The sequence below is a fragment of the Eptesicus fuscus genome, chromosome 22 (genome assembly GCF_027574615.1).
Source record: "Eptesicus fuscus isolate TK198812 chromosome 22, DD_ASM_mEF_20220401, whole genome shotgun sequence".
In the NCBI taxonomy this organism is placed as follows: Eukaryota; Metazoa; Chordata; class Mammalia; order Chiroptera; family Vespertilionidae; genus Eptesicus; species Eptesicus fuscus.
Window position 1 is genome coordinate 37,530,672 of NC_072494.1, and position 16,710 is coordinate 37,547,381.

Sequence of the window (16,710 nt, forward strand, 5' to 3'; positions counted from 1 at the left end):
TTATAATAATAATAAAAAAAATCCTAATTCCTCCCTCTTTTCCCTTATATCATTACTGTCATACATTTCACTTATATACAAGCACAAATGAGCATACACACACACACACACACACACACACACACACACACACACATATATATATTAGAGGCCTAGTGCATGAATTCGTGCACCAGTGGGGTCCTTTGGCCTGGCCTGTAGGATTGGGCCAAAACCAGCTCTCTGACATCCCCCAAGGGGTCCAGGATTGTGAGAGGACACAGGCCAGGCCAAGAGACCCCACCAGTGCACAACTGGGGCCAGGGAGGGATGCAGGAGGTTGGCCAGCTGGGAAGGGACCATGGGAGGGCTCCAGGGCATGTCCAGCCCATCTCCCTCAGTCCTGATTGGCCGGACCTTAGCAGTAAGCTAACCTACCAGTCAGAGCGTCTGCCCCCTGGTGGTCAGTGCACATCATAGCACGCGGTTGAGCAGCCTGAGCATATCATTAGCATATTACGCTTTGGTTGAACTGCCGACCAGACGACCAGACACTTAGCTTATTAAGCTTTTATTATATAGGATATATATACATACATACATATATATGATATATACATAAGCACACATAATTGAATACATCATTGCTATTCTTTTAAATAATGTGCTATCTGTTAGAACAATGATGAGTAAGATAAATAATTTTTTATTTTACCTTTATTTATTTCTTTTCTGATGCTTTTTCTTTGTTTATATAGATCTGAGTTTCTGATCTATATTACTAGTATTTTCCTTCTTCCTAAAAAAATTTCTTTTAACATTTCTTGCATATCAGAACTACTGGCACTGAATTCCCTTAATTTTTGCTTATCTAAGAAAGTCTTTATTTCTCTTATTATCCTGATCTTATGGAGGCCCATTTGGAGAGTGAGTTTGAGCTGTTAAAATGGACTTTAAAAGCATTAGCTTGGTGCCCTAGCTGGTTTGACTCAGTGAATAGAGCATCAGCCTGTGGACTGAAGGGTCCCGGGTTTGATTGCAATCAAGGGCACATGCCCACGTTGGAGGCTCAGTCCCCAGTGGGGGATGTGCAGGAGGCAGCTGATCAATGATTCTCTCTCATCACTGATCTTTCTATCTCTCTCTCCCTCTCCCTTCCTCTCTGAAATCCTATATAATAAAAGCCTAATATGCAAATTGTCCCCTCAGGTGGTCATTTGACCAGGACTTTGACCAGGAGACCATGAGTTCGACCATTCATTATGACGTGCGCTGACCACAAGGGGGTGGCATGGAATATGACAGGTATCAGTGATGCGGCAGTGGTGGTGCTGCCAGCCCCCATGGGCCCCGATGAGAGCAGGACCGTGGCAGGATGGTGGAGCAGGTGAGCGGGTGGCACCAGGCCAAGGTGGGTGCAGACAGGGGCCTGATTGCCTCGCCAATCACCCTGCAGATGGTGACCAGCAGCAGCAGGGGGCAGGGCTGCTGTCTGGCTCCCAGGTGCTAAGGGAGCCCTGAGGGGGTCCCGGCCCCTACTGATTGCCCCAGAGGCGGGATGGTGGAGCAGGTGAGGGGGGGTGGTGCCAGGCCAAGGCGATGTGCCAGGCGGGGCTACAGGGCTATGAGGCTGGGGCGCAAGCTGGGGCCCGGTCTCCGCAGGCTACCCCAAGGGACCCCACCCATGCACGAATTCTTGCACCAGGCCTCTAGTAAATAATATATTTTATTAAAAACAAACAAACAAAACAAAAAAAAAAAAAAACGCTAGCCTGGTCTTTTAAAGACTCCTTGTGAGCACCGTAATAACACCTTTCCAAGGTTTAATTCCAATAGCATAACTCATGGAAAAGCACATCATCTTTTTTTCTGTTACATCTCCTCCACAAAAATTTAGACACAAGCTCAAAAATAAAGGCGGTCCCTCCAAACAACCACAGAGCTCACTAAATTCTACCACATTGTATCCAGCAGGGAAGTTGGGTTTCTGACAACTGATCTGCCCTTGCCCACCCACCTCTCTATGACTTTGACACCCGGACCTGCCTGCACGTAAGGGGTGTTCTCTGAAATTATGGAACAAATCAGAAATAAGAGGTCCATTCACTCAATAAAGTTCAGTCATCAAGTTTCACTTTGACCTACCTTACCCAAATTGGGGAGTGACCTGACAAATCTTCCTTTTTTTTGAACTCTAGGAAGAGCTGCCGGTTAGAACTGCCCAGAAAACTTTGTGCCCCTTTGCTGGAGTCAGCTAATAAGGGGAGCACATTTCTGCGGTTGCACCCGGGTTTGACCAAAGTGCCCACACAGCTCCTTCCCGGCTTTATGGTCTAAGCACCTGACTCGAAGTTCTTGGGAACAGCAAAGTGATTTAAGGCCTGACGGGAATGAGCAATTCACAAGACACAGAAAGTCCCGTTAAGACAGGAAGCCTGTTGGTTCCTGATGCCTGATCTAGTCTGCAGAGGCAGGACTGCCTGGCAGAGTTCGCTTCTGCCGTGCCGTTTACAAGCAGCTGCCGCCGGGGCTCCTCTCATCAAGCTCCTTCCTTCTCTCCACTGATGGATCCCAAGGGGCTTCTCTCCTTGAACGTCCTGCTGTTTCTCTCCCTGGCTGTTGAACGGAGCTGTGGAACAGGTGAGTGTCCATGCGTGTGAGGGTTGGGGTCCTGCTATTACTTGCCATGGAGTCAGCCAGCCCCGGGGATTGACAGGAGACGCGGTGGCCAGGGGCTGTGGTTCAGCTGCCTCTTCCTTAGGGACCGGCTGGGAGTTTCAACAGCCTCTTTCAAACAGGAAGGAACGTGGTGAGTTCCTGCGCCCCTGGGTTCCGAGGAAAACGGGAGCTCTGAGCCAAAGGCGGTCACCTTCTAGACCAGCCTCTCCGGTGACAGGCTCTGGTCAGTCCTGGTTGAGTGGGTGGTTTTGTGTGGATGTCCTTCTGGCTAAGAGCTTGAGATGGGGAGATGGGGCTCTGGGAGAAAATGGCTCCCACACCCTTGCCCTGCCAGGGGTCAGAAACACGGTCCTACAACAAGGGAGGACTGTAGTGGGAAGAGAGGGTAGAAGTGAAAATCCCAGGCATTTGGTTGAGAACAGAGTGGCCACAGTGTGGTTGTACTGGTGGCTACTTTCCTGGAAGAGAAGGTTCCAAGGCAGCAAGAGGGGAGAGGCCAGGAGTTCTGGTTTTCTGGTTACAGTAAGTGGTCAGGGCAGCGTCAGCTCAGGCCAGTCACACGGCAGAGCACTTGGACTTGGCTCGGCTCCTGTCTTTCTTGCCTTCTGAAGGCTAGCTGATGTTCTCTGTTTGGTAGCATCAGGGCTGTGGGAAAAGGTATTTGAGAAAGAAAAAGCCAAGCAAAAAGTGAGCTTTGGGTTCACTGGGTATTGGGCTGAGAGTCTCATTTCAGCTTCAAGGCCTTGCGACTTTGATTAGAGTGTGGGAGGCAGCCTGAAGTGTGTGTCGGGGGATGGGGACGGGGTGTGAGGAGGGGAATCCGGAGGCTCCGTGTGCTTTGTGCGTGGGGTTTTCAAGACTGTAAATCCATTATGGACTTTTCCAGGAGAATCCCAGAGACATGCCTGGGAGACCAGAGGGGCCGCACAATGAGATCTACCCGACTCCCAGGTTGAAAGACCTTCCTGGCCCCACTTTTCCTCAGAATCAGGCAGACCCGTGGCTCTTGCTGCCCGATGTCTGGGAGAGGAATAACTGAGCTTAAGGCCCAGAAAGCCAAACTGAGCCAAGTTTAGCCATCACAGGAAGGGCCAGGCCTTCCTGGGTGCACCCTATTTTTAACTTCTACATTTTAGAACACCTCTTAGTGACTGTGAGGAGTGGAGGGGTTGAACAGGGTGCTGGGCTTTTTCATCTCCACGCTTGCTTGCCTCCTGGCCCATGACGTCTCAGGTGCTGCTGACAGCTGTTCCACTGAAGACTGTGGAGGTCACTGGTTAGTGAGTAACAGCCCAGCCCCCATAGGGTGTGTCTACCCAATCGGCAGTGGCTCCCTTCCTTCCATTGTCTTCTCTGAAATAGGCACAAGACTTTTACAGTGTTTTTATTTTTAAGTACACACCCTTCTGTGAAACCCCATAAAACCCAGGCAGAAATGTTTTGCAAGTGGGACAAATCAGCCATGACAGAGTCACCCAACCAAAAAGCCCAATTCTTCTAAAATCAGTACCCTTTCCCCTTCCCATCTCTATTCAGCTCACCTTCCAATTCCCAGTTAGAATTGTAAAAATCGAAAAGTTCACGTGGCTCAGTGGTTGAGCATCGACCTATGAACCAGGAGGTCACGGTTTAATTCCCGGTCAGGACACATGCCCAGGTTGTGGACTTGGTCCCCAGTAGGAGGTGGGCAGGAGGCAGCTGATCAATGATTCTCTCTCATCATTGATGTGTCTTTCTCTTCCTCTCCTTTCCTCTCTGAAATCAATATATATATAGTTTGTGAGTGTGTGTGTGTGTCTTTAAGTTCACATCCCTTCCCTCAATAAAGTGAATTTTCCATTCCCCCTATGGTACTTTAAAAAAATAGACTTTATTTTTAGAGTAGTTTTGGATTCACAGAAAAATTGAGGTGGAAGTACAGAGATTTCCCCCTACCCCCACCCCCCACACCACACATGTGCAGCCTCCTTTATTATCAGCATACCCCACCAGAGTGGCACATTTGTTACAATTGTTGAATCTACCCCAATAGCATTTTTCATTCCTTCATGCACGTCCTCTCCACCTCTTCTCCACACATGGGGGGCGGGAGGGGGGAGGGACAAGTAAATGTGGGTTCTAGACTTGGTCCAGCCCTGTGTATATCACAGGCTTGGGCCCATTTTATCTCAAGATGTAGATCTGGGCACTTTTATTTCTCAAAAGCTTTAATAATGCCACCACCATCTCTGTCTCCAGCACTGGACTGGAAACCAAAACATCAGGGCTATTTGTTTTATCGTAGCTTGACCTTGGGCCATCCCATTCAGCAGCTATGTAATTAGGATGCATGATGTAGCAGGCATGGTGAGAGGTGGGGGGAGGGGGCAGCAAAATGAGCAAACACAGCCTCTGCCAGCGCCTGACACAGAGTCTGGTCCATGAGAGCTCTTCCACACGTGTCTGTGGACTGAGAAAGGATAGCATGTGCAGCATGCTGACCACCTACCAGGCACTGTTCTAAGCGCCTCATGTGTATCATTCATCTCTCAGGCCAACCCTAAGAGATATGTTTTCATTGCGGCTACCATTATACTTTTATAAAAGAGGAAAGAGAGGCACAGAGTAGTCTAGTAATTTCTCTGAGGTCACACAGCCTGACTCCAGAGGCCTCAATGAATAAAACTGGATGAACTTGTATTTAGGGAGGGGAAGAAATGCTAAAATTTGTATCCAGGTCCCATGGTAAAAACTAGAATGTGCTATCTATAATTGAAGGATAGGAGTTGACTTGAATTGAATTGAAATGAATCAAAGTTAAAAAAAATTCAAAAGATGAGGAAAGTGGATAAAACCATAGAAGGAAGTAGAGGGCATATGGAAGTATTTGATCTAGAATTTGGAAAGTGGGTAGAAACTTCTTTCATCATGTAAGTTTTTATTTAATAACTTGGTTAACTGGTTTGTCTATTGCAAGAGTATCACATGTACGTCTAAAAAACCTTGACAATACAATGGGGTATAAAATGGACACAAATCTCCCTTCCATATCCCTCTTACCAATTTCTTTTGTGTCCTTCCAAATATACTAGTACTAGAGGCCCAGTGCATGAAATTCATGCATGGGGGGGTGTCCCTCAGCCCAGCCTGCACCCTCTCCAATATGGGATCCCTTTCACAATTCAGGATTGCTGGCTCCCAATTGCTTGCCTGCCTGCCTGCCTGCCTGCCTGCCTGCCTGATTACCCCTAACCGCTTCTGCCTGCCAGCCTGATCACCCCCTAACTACTCCCCTGCCAGCCTGATTGATGCCTAACTGCTTCCCTGCCAGCCCAATTGCCCCTAACTGTCCTCCCCTGCCAGCCTGGTCACCCCTAATTGCCCTCCACTGCCGGCCTGGTCACCCCTAACTGTCCTTCCCTGCAGGCCTGGTTGCCCCCAAATGCCCTCCCCTACTGGCTTGGTCACCCCTAACTGTCCTCTCCTGCAGGCCTGGTCCCCCCCACTGTCCTCCCCTGCAGGCCTGGTCACCCCCAATTGCCCTCCCCTGCCAGCCCAGTCACCTCTAACTGCCCTCCCCTGCAGGCCTGATTGCTCCCAACTGCCCTCCCTTTCAGGCCTGGTCCCTCCCAACTGCGCTCCCCTGCTGACCTGATGGCCCACAACTGCCCTCCCCTGCTGGCCATCTTGTGGTGGCCATCTTGTGTCCACATGGGGGTGGCCATCTTTGACCACATGGGGGTGGCCATCTTGTGTGTTGGAGTGACGGTCAATTTGCATATCACCTCTTTATTGTATAGGATTATTATATAGGATATGTCTGGTAGGTTGGATTGTTATAGGACTTGAGAAGAGTGCTCTAGGTGAGGGCACTAATGTAGAAGTGAGGTGTGTGAGTGTTCAGAGAAAACAGTCAATGTTCTGTTGTCCCCGAAACCTAAGGTTCCTAGCTAAGGCACTTCCATCTCCTCACCTGGCAAGTGGGGAGAAGGGTCCCCATCATTTCTCTCCATTTTACATCTCTCAGGGATGTTCTAAAGATGAAGAGAGTATATTCTTATTTTGGAGAGAGGAGAACTTAAACTCTTGTCATTTGTTCATTTATTCGTTCATTTAGCTCATTCAGCTGTTTCATTCTCAGGCTGCAAGGATTTATTGAGCTCCTACTATGTCCCAGGTGAGTTAGAATTACAGCAGTGAACACGACCGTCACAGTCCCTATTCTTAGAAGCTTCTAACGAAGTCAAGATGATGGGCCTTGAACCAGAGTTAAAAGCATGATGAGTGACATGAAGGAGAGGGCAGAGGGCACAGGAAGCACAGGGCAGGGGTCAGAGGCAGAGGCAGGGTGGAAGGTGCTCGCCAGGCAAACCTAGGGCAGTACCAGGCTTTCCGGCTGGGGAGTGGCAAGTACAGATTCTCCAGGACAGAAAGACCCAGCAGCACCAAGGACTGGGAACGTGAGGACGGCTGGTGGGACTGGAGTTGAAAAAGGAGCCTTGGGCACGTTAACCTTTCCTTCTGGCCCTAGATTTGCCGTAGGAACTGTGAGTCTCTGTATGTCCTGCCTCTTCTCTACCTGAAAGAAGTGCTGTAGCAAGATGCTACCAGCGCGTGTGAACGTACTGGGTGGGGGTGGGGTGGGGGTGGGGTGCTGGTCTCATTAGGCAGAACCCCGTCTGGTGAAAGGGTTGTTTCAATGCTACTGATTCCAGGAAACTATCCATGGCCCCTGTGAATCACTCTACTTTCTGAGTAGAGTGACCCTGGAAGGAAAGTGAGTTGGTGCTAACAGCTACACGTGTTCCTTCCAGACCCTCTTAGTCAACAGGAATGACTGAATCACAGACCCCCCGGAAAACACCCATCAGGCAGCAGCTTCGGGAGCGGGGACTCCGCCGAAGGCCTGTGTCACCCTCTTTAAAGCCCCCACTTGTTTTCCACTCATGCTCAGGTAGTGAGGATTTCAAGGCTCCCCGTCACTCACACGCACAGCGTTGTTACCTCATCGTTCTTTTGTGGTTGTGGGCTGTGAGGGTCTCTTCCTTAACCAAGTTTTGATTCCACTTCCCATGACTGAGTGTGCACAAACCACTCAGCCTGTTTTTCTCATCTGCCCCCTCTTTTCTTTTCCACTTTCCCCTCCTACTTTCTTTCCTTGATTTTTTTTTCTACTCCCTCTCTCCTCCTCGGTTCCCTCCTCCCCACTCTCCACCAATTCTGAGTTTTTACTGTAACCATGGTGCAGGGGGGGTGGGTTAGGTGGGGGTAGGAGCACAGGGGAGATGTATGGGACGGGGGAGGGTTATGGTGTGAGAAGAGGAATTATTTTCATTTCTTTTCTCTTCATAGCCAAATCAGTCTAAACATATAGACAGTATGGTAGTGACTTTTAATCTTGTTTCGAAGATCAAGATTAAAAGTCACTCCCTTTGAGAGATGACATTTATGGATGTGTTCCCAGAAAAATGTCCATATGCTGATCTGCCCAACATTTTGTACATAATTTCAGGAGACTCCACAGGGTATTTCTTCTTGCACATATGGTTCTGGTTTTCTATCCTCCCTTCATCTGAAGCAGTTTAAGTTTAGGATGCAAGAGGTTACTTTCTTGGGTTCTGTACCTGCCACGTTATCTGGACGGTCAGGCATTCGTTAGGGTGTTTGCAACATGCTTCACAAATTATCTTTGTAAAAATGTCAACACCGACACCAGCATTCCTCATCAGCATTCCTCAGTTAAACAACCAGGAGAGCATTCTGTTTTTGGAGTTAATAAATTAGTAACATATTTTTTAAAAAATGCCTAACTGCCTTTCTCACTTTTCATTAATAAGTATGAGTCTCAGCCACTCTAATCCTGATGCTGGCCCAGGTAGACTGCTTTCTTTCCCTCCTCTCCCCCTGCCCCCCAATCTCTAATCTCTAGTCTGATGTTATCTGGGCCCTCACAGCATTAGGATTTCAGGATAGTTTGGTATCAAGAACATTTTGGCCAGTTTGTCCAATGTCCCAACCACCCATCTTAGTCACAAGTTAATTGTGTCTTTTCTAGGTGGCTATATCACTTAAGCAAACCGTTTTATTTTTCTTTTCTGACTTTTCTTATCAACTAGAACAATCTGTGTCCTCTCTGAGTCATGGGCTCCTTCTTTTATGAACATTAGCTATGGTTACGTTATTGAGATCAGTTATATATTGGGCAAAGCTGAATAAGAGAAATTTTAGTCAGATAACATGGCTTTCGGCGTTCATAAATTGAACAGGCATTTATTAAAAGCCTACTGTGTGCCGACCACTGTTGTAGGTCCTAGGGACAAAGCAATGAACAAAATAAGATTCTTCCTCTTGAGGAGTTTGCATCCTAGCGGGAAAGACAGTAATAAAATAAACAAATATACAATCTAACATCAATTAAGCAACAAGGAGAGCATTCTGTTTTCAAAGTTAATATACTAGCAATATTTAAAACAGTGATAAGTACAACAAGAAGGGGGACGCTATTTTGTTTATTTTTTGGGGGGTGCTATTTTAGACAGGGAGGTCAGAGTACGTCTCACAGAAAAGATCATGTTTTAGCAGAGACCTACAATAAAGTGAGGGAATGAGCTATCCATATATATAAAAGAAGCACTGAAAGAGAGAAAGAGACAGAGACAGAGCGAGATGCAAAAGTTCCAAACTAGAAATGTTCTTGAGTAAAGAAACAGTCAGAGTCAGGATGTCCATAGTGCAGAGAGCACACAGCAGAGAGAGAGGGAAGGAGATGGAGTTGGAGCAGCATCAAGGGCTGGGTTATTCGGAGTCTTTGAAGCCAGAACAAGGACTGTGGATTTTTATTCGATGGGTGCTAGAAAGCCCTGGAAGTTGAAAAGCAGTAGAAACAACATTGGACATAGTTTTAAAAGATTACCCAGTCCATCGTATGGATGTAGGAGATTAGTTGGAAGACAGTGGCGGGGCCCAGGCCAATGATGATGGTGGTAGAAGCGAATGAGTTTTGAAGAGCTGGGATGCCACACGTATTTTGAGGGCACAGCCAACAGAATTGCTGAGAGACTGAAAGTGGGGTACGAGAAAGAAAGGAGTCAAGGAGGATGCCAGTATCTTTGCCTGAGAATTTGCGGGGAATTGTGAAGTAGTTTGAAGAAGGGGCTTTGGAATTAAGTTCATTTGTTAAGTTAGAGATGCCTTTAGACCTCTAACTACTGAGGAGTAAAGTGAAGGGTGAGAGATATATCTCTAAGCATTCCAGAAATACGTTGAACTGTGTAACTGGATGAGTGTGGCTGGGGAAAAAGAAGAGGTCTGAGTGTGAGTCCTGAGATGCTTCAATACTTAGAGGTTTTTAAGAGCAGAAGGTTCCAGTCAAGAAGACTGAGAAGGAGCAGCCAATAAAATAGAAAATCAGGCGAGTGTGGTGTTCCAGAGGCCAAGGAAAGATGGCGCTTCAACGAGGGAGTGATGTCCTGTGTCAGGAGCTCCTGAGAAAGCAAGACGGGGATGGAAGTGGCCTGGTGTCATGGAATGTACAGTCGCCTTGACAAGAGTGATTCCAGTGAGCAGTAGGGAAGAACGCCTGTTCGGAGTGGGTACAGGAAAAAAAAAATGGGTCCGGAAATGGAGACAGAAAATAGATTACACACTTAAAAGGACTTTGTGATCATGAAAAATAGAGAAATGGGGAAATGGATGGGAATAGACCTGGGTTCAGGGGATTTTTTTTTTAAGATTAATAAAATTACATGTAGGTCTGTTGTGTTAATGGAAATAACCCACGTATATCAAATCATAATAAAACCCATGATGCGAGGGGTGGGGCAATTGTAGGAACAAAGCCTTGAAGTAGCTGAGTGCTCCACGAAGAAGGAAGCTAGCCTTCCCTGGGGGCACAGGCAATCCACCCAGGTAGGTAGGCTAACTTGGTGGTGCTAATTAATGGAGGTTCTCTTTTTATTTCTTCTATTCTTCGGTGAAATCGGAAGCAGGTCGTCACCTGAGGTTGTGGGTTTGAGGAGAGAAGATGTGCTGAATAGTCAACAGTGGGATCCCTTACATTGGTTTGAAAGGTTTGGGGTTTTCACAGCTGTTGTTGGTTCTGCTTTTTGTTGTTGTGAATCCTCACCCGAGAGTATTTTTTTCCACTGATTTTTTATTTTTTAAAATTCTTTATTGTTTAAAGTATTACATGAGTCTCCTTTTCCCCCCTTGACCTCTCCCTGGCTGCTCCCACCCCCCATCCATTGAGATTTTTTAGAGAAAGTGGAAGGGGGGAGGGGAGAGAGAAGCATCAATGTGAGAGAGACACATCAATTGGTTGCCTCCCCACATCTGCCATGAACAGGCCGGGAATCGAACCTGAAACTCAGGCACATGCCTTTGACTAGGAATTGAGCCACACTGGCCAGGACAGCTCCACTTTTTTTGAAAAATAAAATAATGTCTTACCCTCAACGTGATTAACTATCTTGAGGGGTTTTGGAGGGCTAGGAAACCACAGTGTCAACACTGGGCTGCAAACCTCCCTGACTCCACCTTCCTCAGACTTTTCTCATTTCCATTGTCTGAAATGACACTCCTGTAACCTTAGTCTCCTGGGCTCACGAGCTCAGAATCACTTCCAGTTGCTCTCCATCCGTCAGAGTACATAGTGGTGAGAAGTCTGGTGGAGGAATGACCAGACCTGGACTCTAGTCCAGTTACCAGTTATGTGATTTTCAGGAAGTCATTTAACTTCTCTATGCCTTAGGTGCCTTAACTATAAATCTCAATTGACAGAATTCCCTCCCAGGTCAAAGAAACCCAGTGTCCTAGTTAGTCTATACAGCTCTATAATCAGTAACTTTAAAATTTCCACTGCATGGGGATAAGGGTGAGAGATCAACCAAAGCACTTACATGCATGCATATAAGCCTAATCAATGGACACAGACAACAGGGGGGTGGGGGCATGAATGAGAAGCGGGGGGGGGGGGCGTAATGGGGGAATAAGGACACATATGTAATACCTTAATCAATAAAGAAAATTTAAAAATAAAAGAAGATAAATAAATTTTCCACTGCAATATTACAAGTACAGCAGGACCCTCATGACAGTCGTTATAGACCACTAAGGCCTGGAGAGCCTAGTCTGTCATTCCTGACCCACGCATCACTCGCCAAGCCCCAGGCCCTGGCATAGCATTGTATCTTCCTGGGGGAAGAGGCAGCTTTTTCTCATTTAAACAAAGGCTCTGGATATAAAGTCACTTCCTTGCAGAATTAAAGTAGAGTCTAGTTCTTCTGAATCCATCCAGTGCTTTACTGAGCCTTTCTTATCCCAGCCCCTCTTACAGGCACCCAGTTTGTATCTCTTAGGTTCCGAGGTTCCCTTGAATTCCCAGGGATCCTGACCACCATGTGATTCTCAAAGGCCCCCATAATAAGGGACTGTCTTCTCCTTCCTGCCACAGGTTGCCCCACAATCTTTGGGCGGTTGGGAAGCAGCGTGCTGCTGCCCCTGATATCGGAAGAAATAAGTAAGAGCATGAACAAGAGCATCCACATGTTCATCACAAAGGCAAAATCACCAGGAAACAGGTCCAATAAGAAAGTTGTGTCTCTTGATCTGACAAAAGGAGGCTCTTCACCCTACCTGGAAGACGGCTATGCATTTTACCGGGAAAACTTGAACCTGGAGATCCTGGAAAGCAAAAAGGAGCATGAGGGCTGGTACACTATGACCCTGGAGGAAAAAGATTCAGTCCAGCACGTTTGCCTGCATCTGAAGCTCTATGGTAATAATGGTTGCTTCTCCACACTGGAGGGCCAAGAGGGTCCCTTGCCTAAGAACTAAGGCCTCTCTCAGAGGCAAAGAATAGTCAGAATAGAGAGCACGTGAAAGATCACCTAGTCTGGGGGTATTTAAACTGTGTTTTGGAAGGAAGTGCTAGGTTCGAAAATCTTTCTTGTCCAAATTGTACATTGGCGGTAGCTGATTAGCATAGTCACCCTTACCCCACTTTCCCAAAGTGCCGGGGCTGACCAGCAGACCCTGAGCGGTGGATGAATGATTACTCTGACACACGTTTCTGGGAAAGAGAGGGCTAAGGGACTGTCTGGCTAAAGGAACCAGACAGCCTCATTCACCTGACTCAGACTTTTATTGTAGCAACAGCTTGAACTAAAATTAACTTCTAGGTACTATCAGCAGGGTAAGTATCCTTGAGAAAACACGTGCATCTGCAGTGTTTAAGCAAGGATGTCTGAAGTCTAAACACAGATTCCAGTAAAACACCCGAGGGCTCAGACTTGTTTGGAAAAGTCAAGGCGGGGTCTGCCACTTTCGGCAAGGTTCTGCCAACCTTTCGGAGAATCCTCCTTACAGACTTTCCAACCAAGTCCCTTCCTTCCCAACACCAAAGGAAAAGAGCACAGCTACCCCTGGGCCAGAGGGCCTGGAGCCCCGAGAGTCTCAATTTGCAAGTAAGATTTCGTTTTTTTTAAAAAGGTGGCTTTTTCCCGCCCTGATTTTTAAAAGTTTGAATACCACCAAATCAAGCTCCACCTCTCTCTCAGAGATGAGGACTGAGATCCAGAGAAGTGGTTTGTGCAAGCTTTCACACATCTGTGTGGGTGGTGGGAGAAGGAGAGCTGAAACTCAGCCCACGCACCGTCCTCCAAGCCCTGTGCCCTGGCCACGCATTGCATTTTCCTGGGGGAAGAGGCAACTTTTTCTCATTTACACAAAAGCTCCGGTTATAAAGTCACTTAACGGCAGAATTAAACTAGAACCTAGGTTCATCTGAATCTGAGGCCGGCGCTTCATTGAGCCTTTTTAGTCCCAGCCCCTCTTGAAGGCACCCAGTTTGTATCACAGGCTCAGAAGTGTCCTTGAATTCCCATGGGTCCTACCACCGTAGGGGCCATCCTGCATCTTTGCCGTGGCTGCCTTATCTTTGAGGAGGGGACGGGAAGCCCCACCTACTCCTCAGCATTTCTTTGAAATCCTCAGGGACCTCCAGGAGAGACAGAAATACCCTCCTCACCCTTTCCCTGCCCTACAATTCATTTTCCTCCAAACGCTGTATGCAGAATTCCTACAGCCCTCCAGCCAGTACCAGGGAGTCCTGATCAGTCACATGGTGGCCCTGGCGCAGGCTGCTGTGAGCATGGAGACTATACGTCATGCATATTCCAGAACAGTCCACCCTGCCTTGGTGACATCTTGTCACATTTTGTGATCAAATTCTTACCTTGGAAAATATGGACTCTGCAACCATGATATTCTCAAATCAAAGGAGGAGGCTGGATTTTTTAGTCAGACAGACCTAGGTTCAGATCTCAGCTTGGCTGCCTATAAGCTGAGTAGCATTGTAAAGGTACTCCACTTCTCTGAGACTTAGTTTCCTCATCTGTAAAATGGGAATAAGTATAACTAGGGTTGTAATTTTAAGGAAGCTTTTAAGAAGATTAAAGAATGTGATGAATGTAAATTGTCAGCATTGTGCCTGTCCTATAGTAGTGGCTAAATAAATAAAACATTTTCCTTTCCCTTGCCGATTGCATGACATCAGGGTGAGATAGATCAATGAGGCCTCTACTGCAGACATTCTGAATCTAAAGCACTGGACACACACACACACACACACACACACACACACACACACACTAAAATTCTACCATTGAAAAGTCATTCTTTTAGGTCTTAGAGGTGATACTTTAGCCGATGACAATTAAACCTGTAGGGGATTTATTAACAGCAAACTCCACAGATAGAATACAGAGCAACCTAGATCAGGAACATCAGGGAAGGCCAGGGGATCCACTGAAAGACAGTTTTTTTTTCTTCTCTATTTTATCCCAAGGTGGTCCAGGCAAGGAGTATGTGGGGAGAGAGGGATGGTGCAGAGCTGTAGATCCCTACTAGAAATAAGTCACACTTACAGACCCACTGGGAGGGAACATGGCACAAGGCTGAATTTTCTTCTAATGAAAAGTTCAAGTCAGAATTTCAGGGGGTTCATGACAGTGACGACTCCCTTTCTCCCCTCATGACAGAGCAGGTCTCCACTCCGGAAATTACAGTGCTGAACTGGACCCTGGAGAATGGAAACTGCAGCTTGATGCTGGCGTGCACGGTGGAAAAGGGGGACCACGTGGTTTACAGCTGGAGCACGGAGGCAGGCACCCACCCGCTGAGTGTAGCAAATGGCTCCCACCCTCTGTACCTCACCCTCGGCCCTCAGCATGCTGATGATAACTACACCTGCACCGCGAGCAACCCCATCAGCAACCGTTCCCAGACCTTCATCCCGTGGTCCAGCTGCAGCTCCTATTCCCCAGGTGAGTGGTGGCTAGTGTGCCACCTGAATGCTATGGGCTCAGTCCCACCTGGACCAATCACTCTGCTTCTATAGCCACGGCCTTTACTTACACTACATTTTCTCTCTAGTTTATAAAAGCCTCCCATGTGTACTCAGGGCGTGCTCTCTGCCCATCATGACCAGGGTGGCATGATTACACTCAGTTCATGGTTCAGGAAACCAATGAGAAATGATGGCGGCAGACCCAGAGCCCCGGTCTCCGAGTCATGATTCTTCTTCTCTCCTCTCGCGTTGGCTCCAGTCAGCAGGGGTGGCTGGGTGAGGGGGTGCAGGTGGCAGGTCCTGACTCCCACATCCCTGCTCCACCAATGGTGGGACAGTTCTATACCATCAGTAAGTCCTTATCGATCACCTAGGCTGTAGGAAATCGGGAATACATATGACATGTGATTTGCTCTCCAGCAACGTGTTATAAAGATAAGATATAAAACATTTGCTCAATAATGAAAAGCAGGAAGTAATGAAGGACCACTTTTACAGAGTTGACTGTGGATCCCATAGCAGGTGAGAAGATTCAGGGAGTCAGCTCTCTGAGGAAGACCTGGACTGGGAAGTGTGGGAATAATGATAAATGGTCTAGCACTGCATCATTGCAAAGGTATTTCCATGGTCTCTTTTGATCCTCACAAGAACCTTGCCAGCAGTTCATGTGGGAATACCCAGGTGAGTCTCTAACTGGAGATGCTATAATGAAGTGCATAAACTGGCTGGCTTTCCCTGTCTCTCCATCCCTGGTCATTTGGAAATCCTTCCACATAAACTCCAAACCTACTGTGGTGGCTAGTGTGCCACCTTAATGCTATGGGCTCAGTCCCACCTGGACCAATCATCCTCATTTGGCAGACGAGGAACTTGAAGCTCACGGTATTTAACTACCTTTCTCACGTTTCTTCAACTTATAAGTGGCAGAGTCAGCACCTAAACCTAGATCTTCTGATTGCTCTCCACTTAGAAGGAAAGGCACTATTATTCTGTTTTCGAAAGGAATGAAGGGCTGATGAAGCAAGACCACCTGAGCACTGGGAGCTGGAAAGAAGATAAGCACCGATTCTTGTCACCAAGATACGTTGTGTCCCTGTCTCGGGGACAGAGAACCAGGGTGCTGGCCTGGCAAGGCATTACGGATGCCCTCTGGGCATCCCCTGGGAGTCTCCAAGGAGACTCCTCCCACAGTAGGTTTAGAGTTTATGTGGAAGGATTTCCAAATGACCAGGGATGGAGAGACAGGGAAAGCCAGCCAGTTTATGCACTTCATTACAGCATCTCCAGTTAGAGACTCACCTGGGTATTCCCACATGAACTGCTGGGAAAATCCCACCTGGCCTCCAGTCCGGTGCCTTGGTGAACTGAACCCACCGCGTGTTGCCTCCCCAGCCATTCATGGCAAGTCAGTCACCTGCCCTAGAAATGTGTCTGGCTGCTAGCCCATCTGGCCCACCAACTACATTCAGAGGCTGTCTCCCAGTTCAGGCCCCTCTCCCTGGCCACAGTCATTCAGAATGTGCCGCTGGGACCAAGACAGTGGAGTTCACAAGACACGGCCCCAGAGCCCCAGATCCAACCCTGCCTGCCCTTTTTGCTTATAAAGACAAGTCACTTAACCAAGACTTGGATTCTTTTCCTGAAGTAATAACTGACAGGTCTTCACTGTTTACTATATGCCACTTATGTAGCATCCTACTTCATCCTCACAGCAGCCAAGTTGTGTT

The 16,710-nt window shown here is 47.5% G+C and overlaps 1 protein-coding gene across 1 annotated transcript in view; it reads left to right on the plus strand.

Moving 5' to 3' along the window:
- The first annotated feature begins 2,455 nt into the window (after nucleotides 1-2,455).
- Nucleotides 2,456-16,710, plus strand: part of SLAMF1 (signaling lymphocytic activation molecule family member 1) — a 37,764-nt gene continuing 23,509 nt past the window's right edge. Inside the window, exons 1-4 of the mRNA XM_054711891.1 lie at nucleotides 2,456-2,623; nucleotides 9,942-9,955; nucleotides 12,089-12,412; nucleotides 14,676-14,960. Of these exons, the coding sequence (XP_054567866.1) occupies nucleotides 2,544-2,623; nucleotides 9,942-9,955; nucleotides 12,089-12,412; nucleotides 14,676-14,960 (703 nt within the window). The 5' untranslated portion in view covers nucleotides 2,456-2,543. The remainder of the gene's footprint in view (nucleotides 2,624-9,941; nucleotides 9,956-12,088; nucleotides 12,413-14,675; nucleotides 14,961-16,710) is intronic.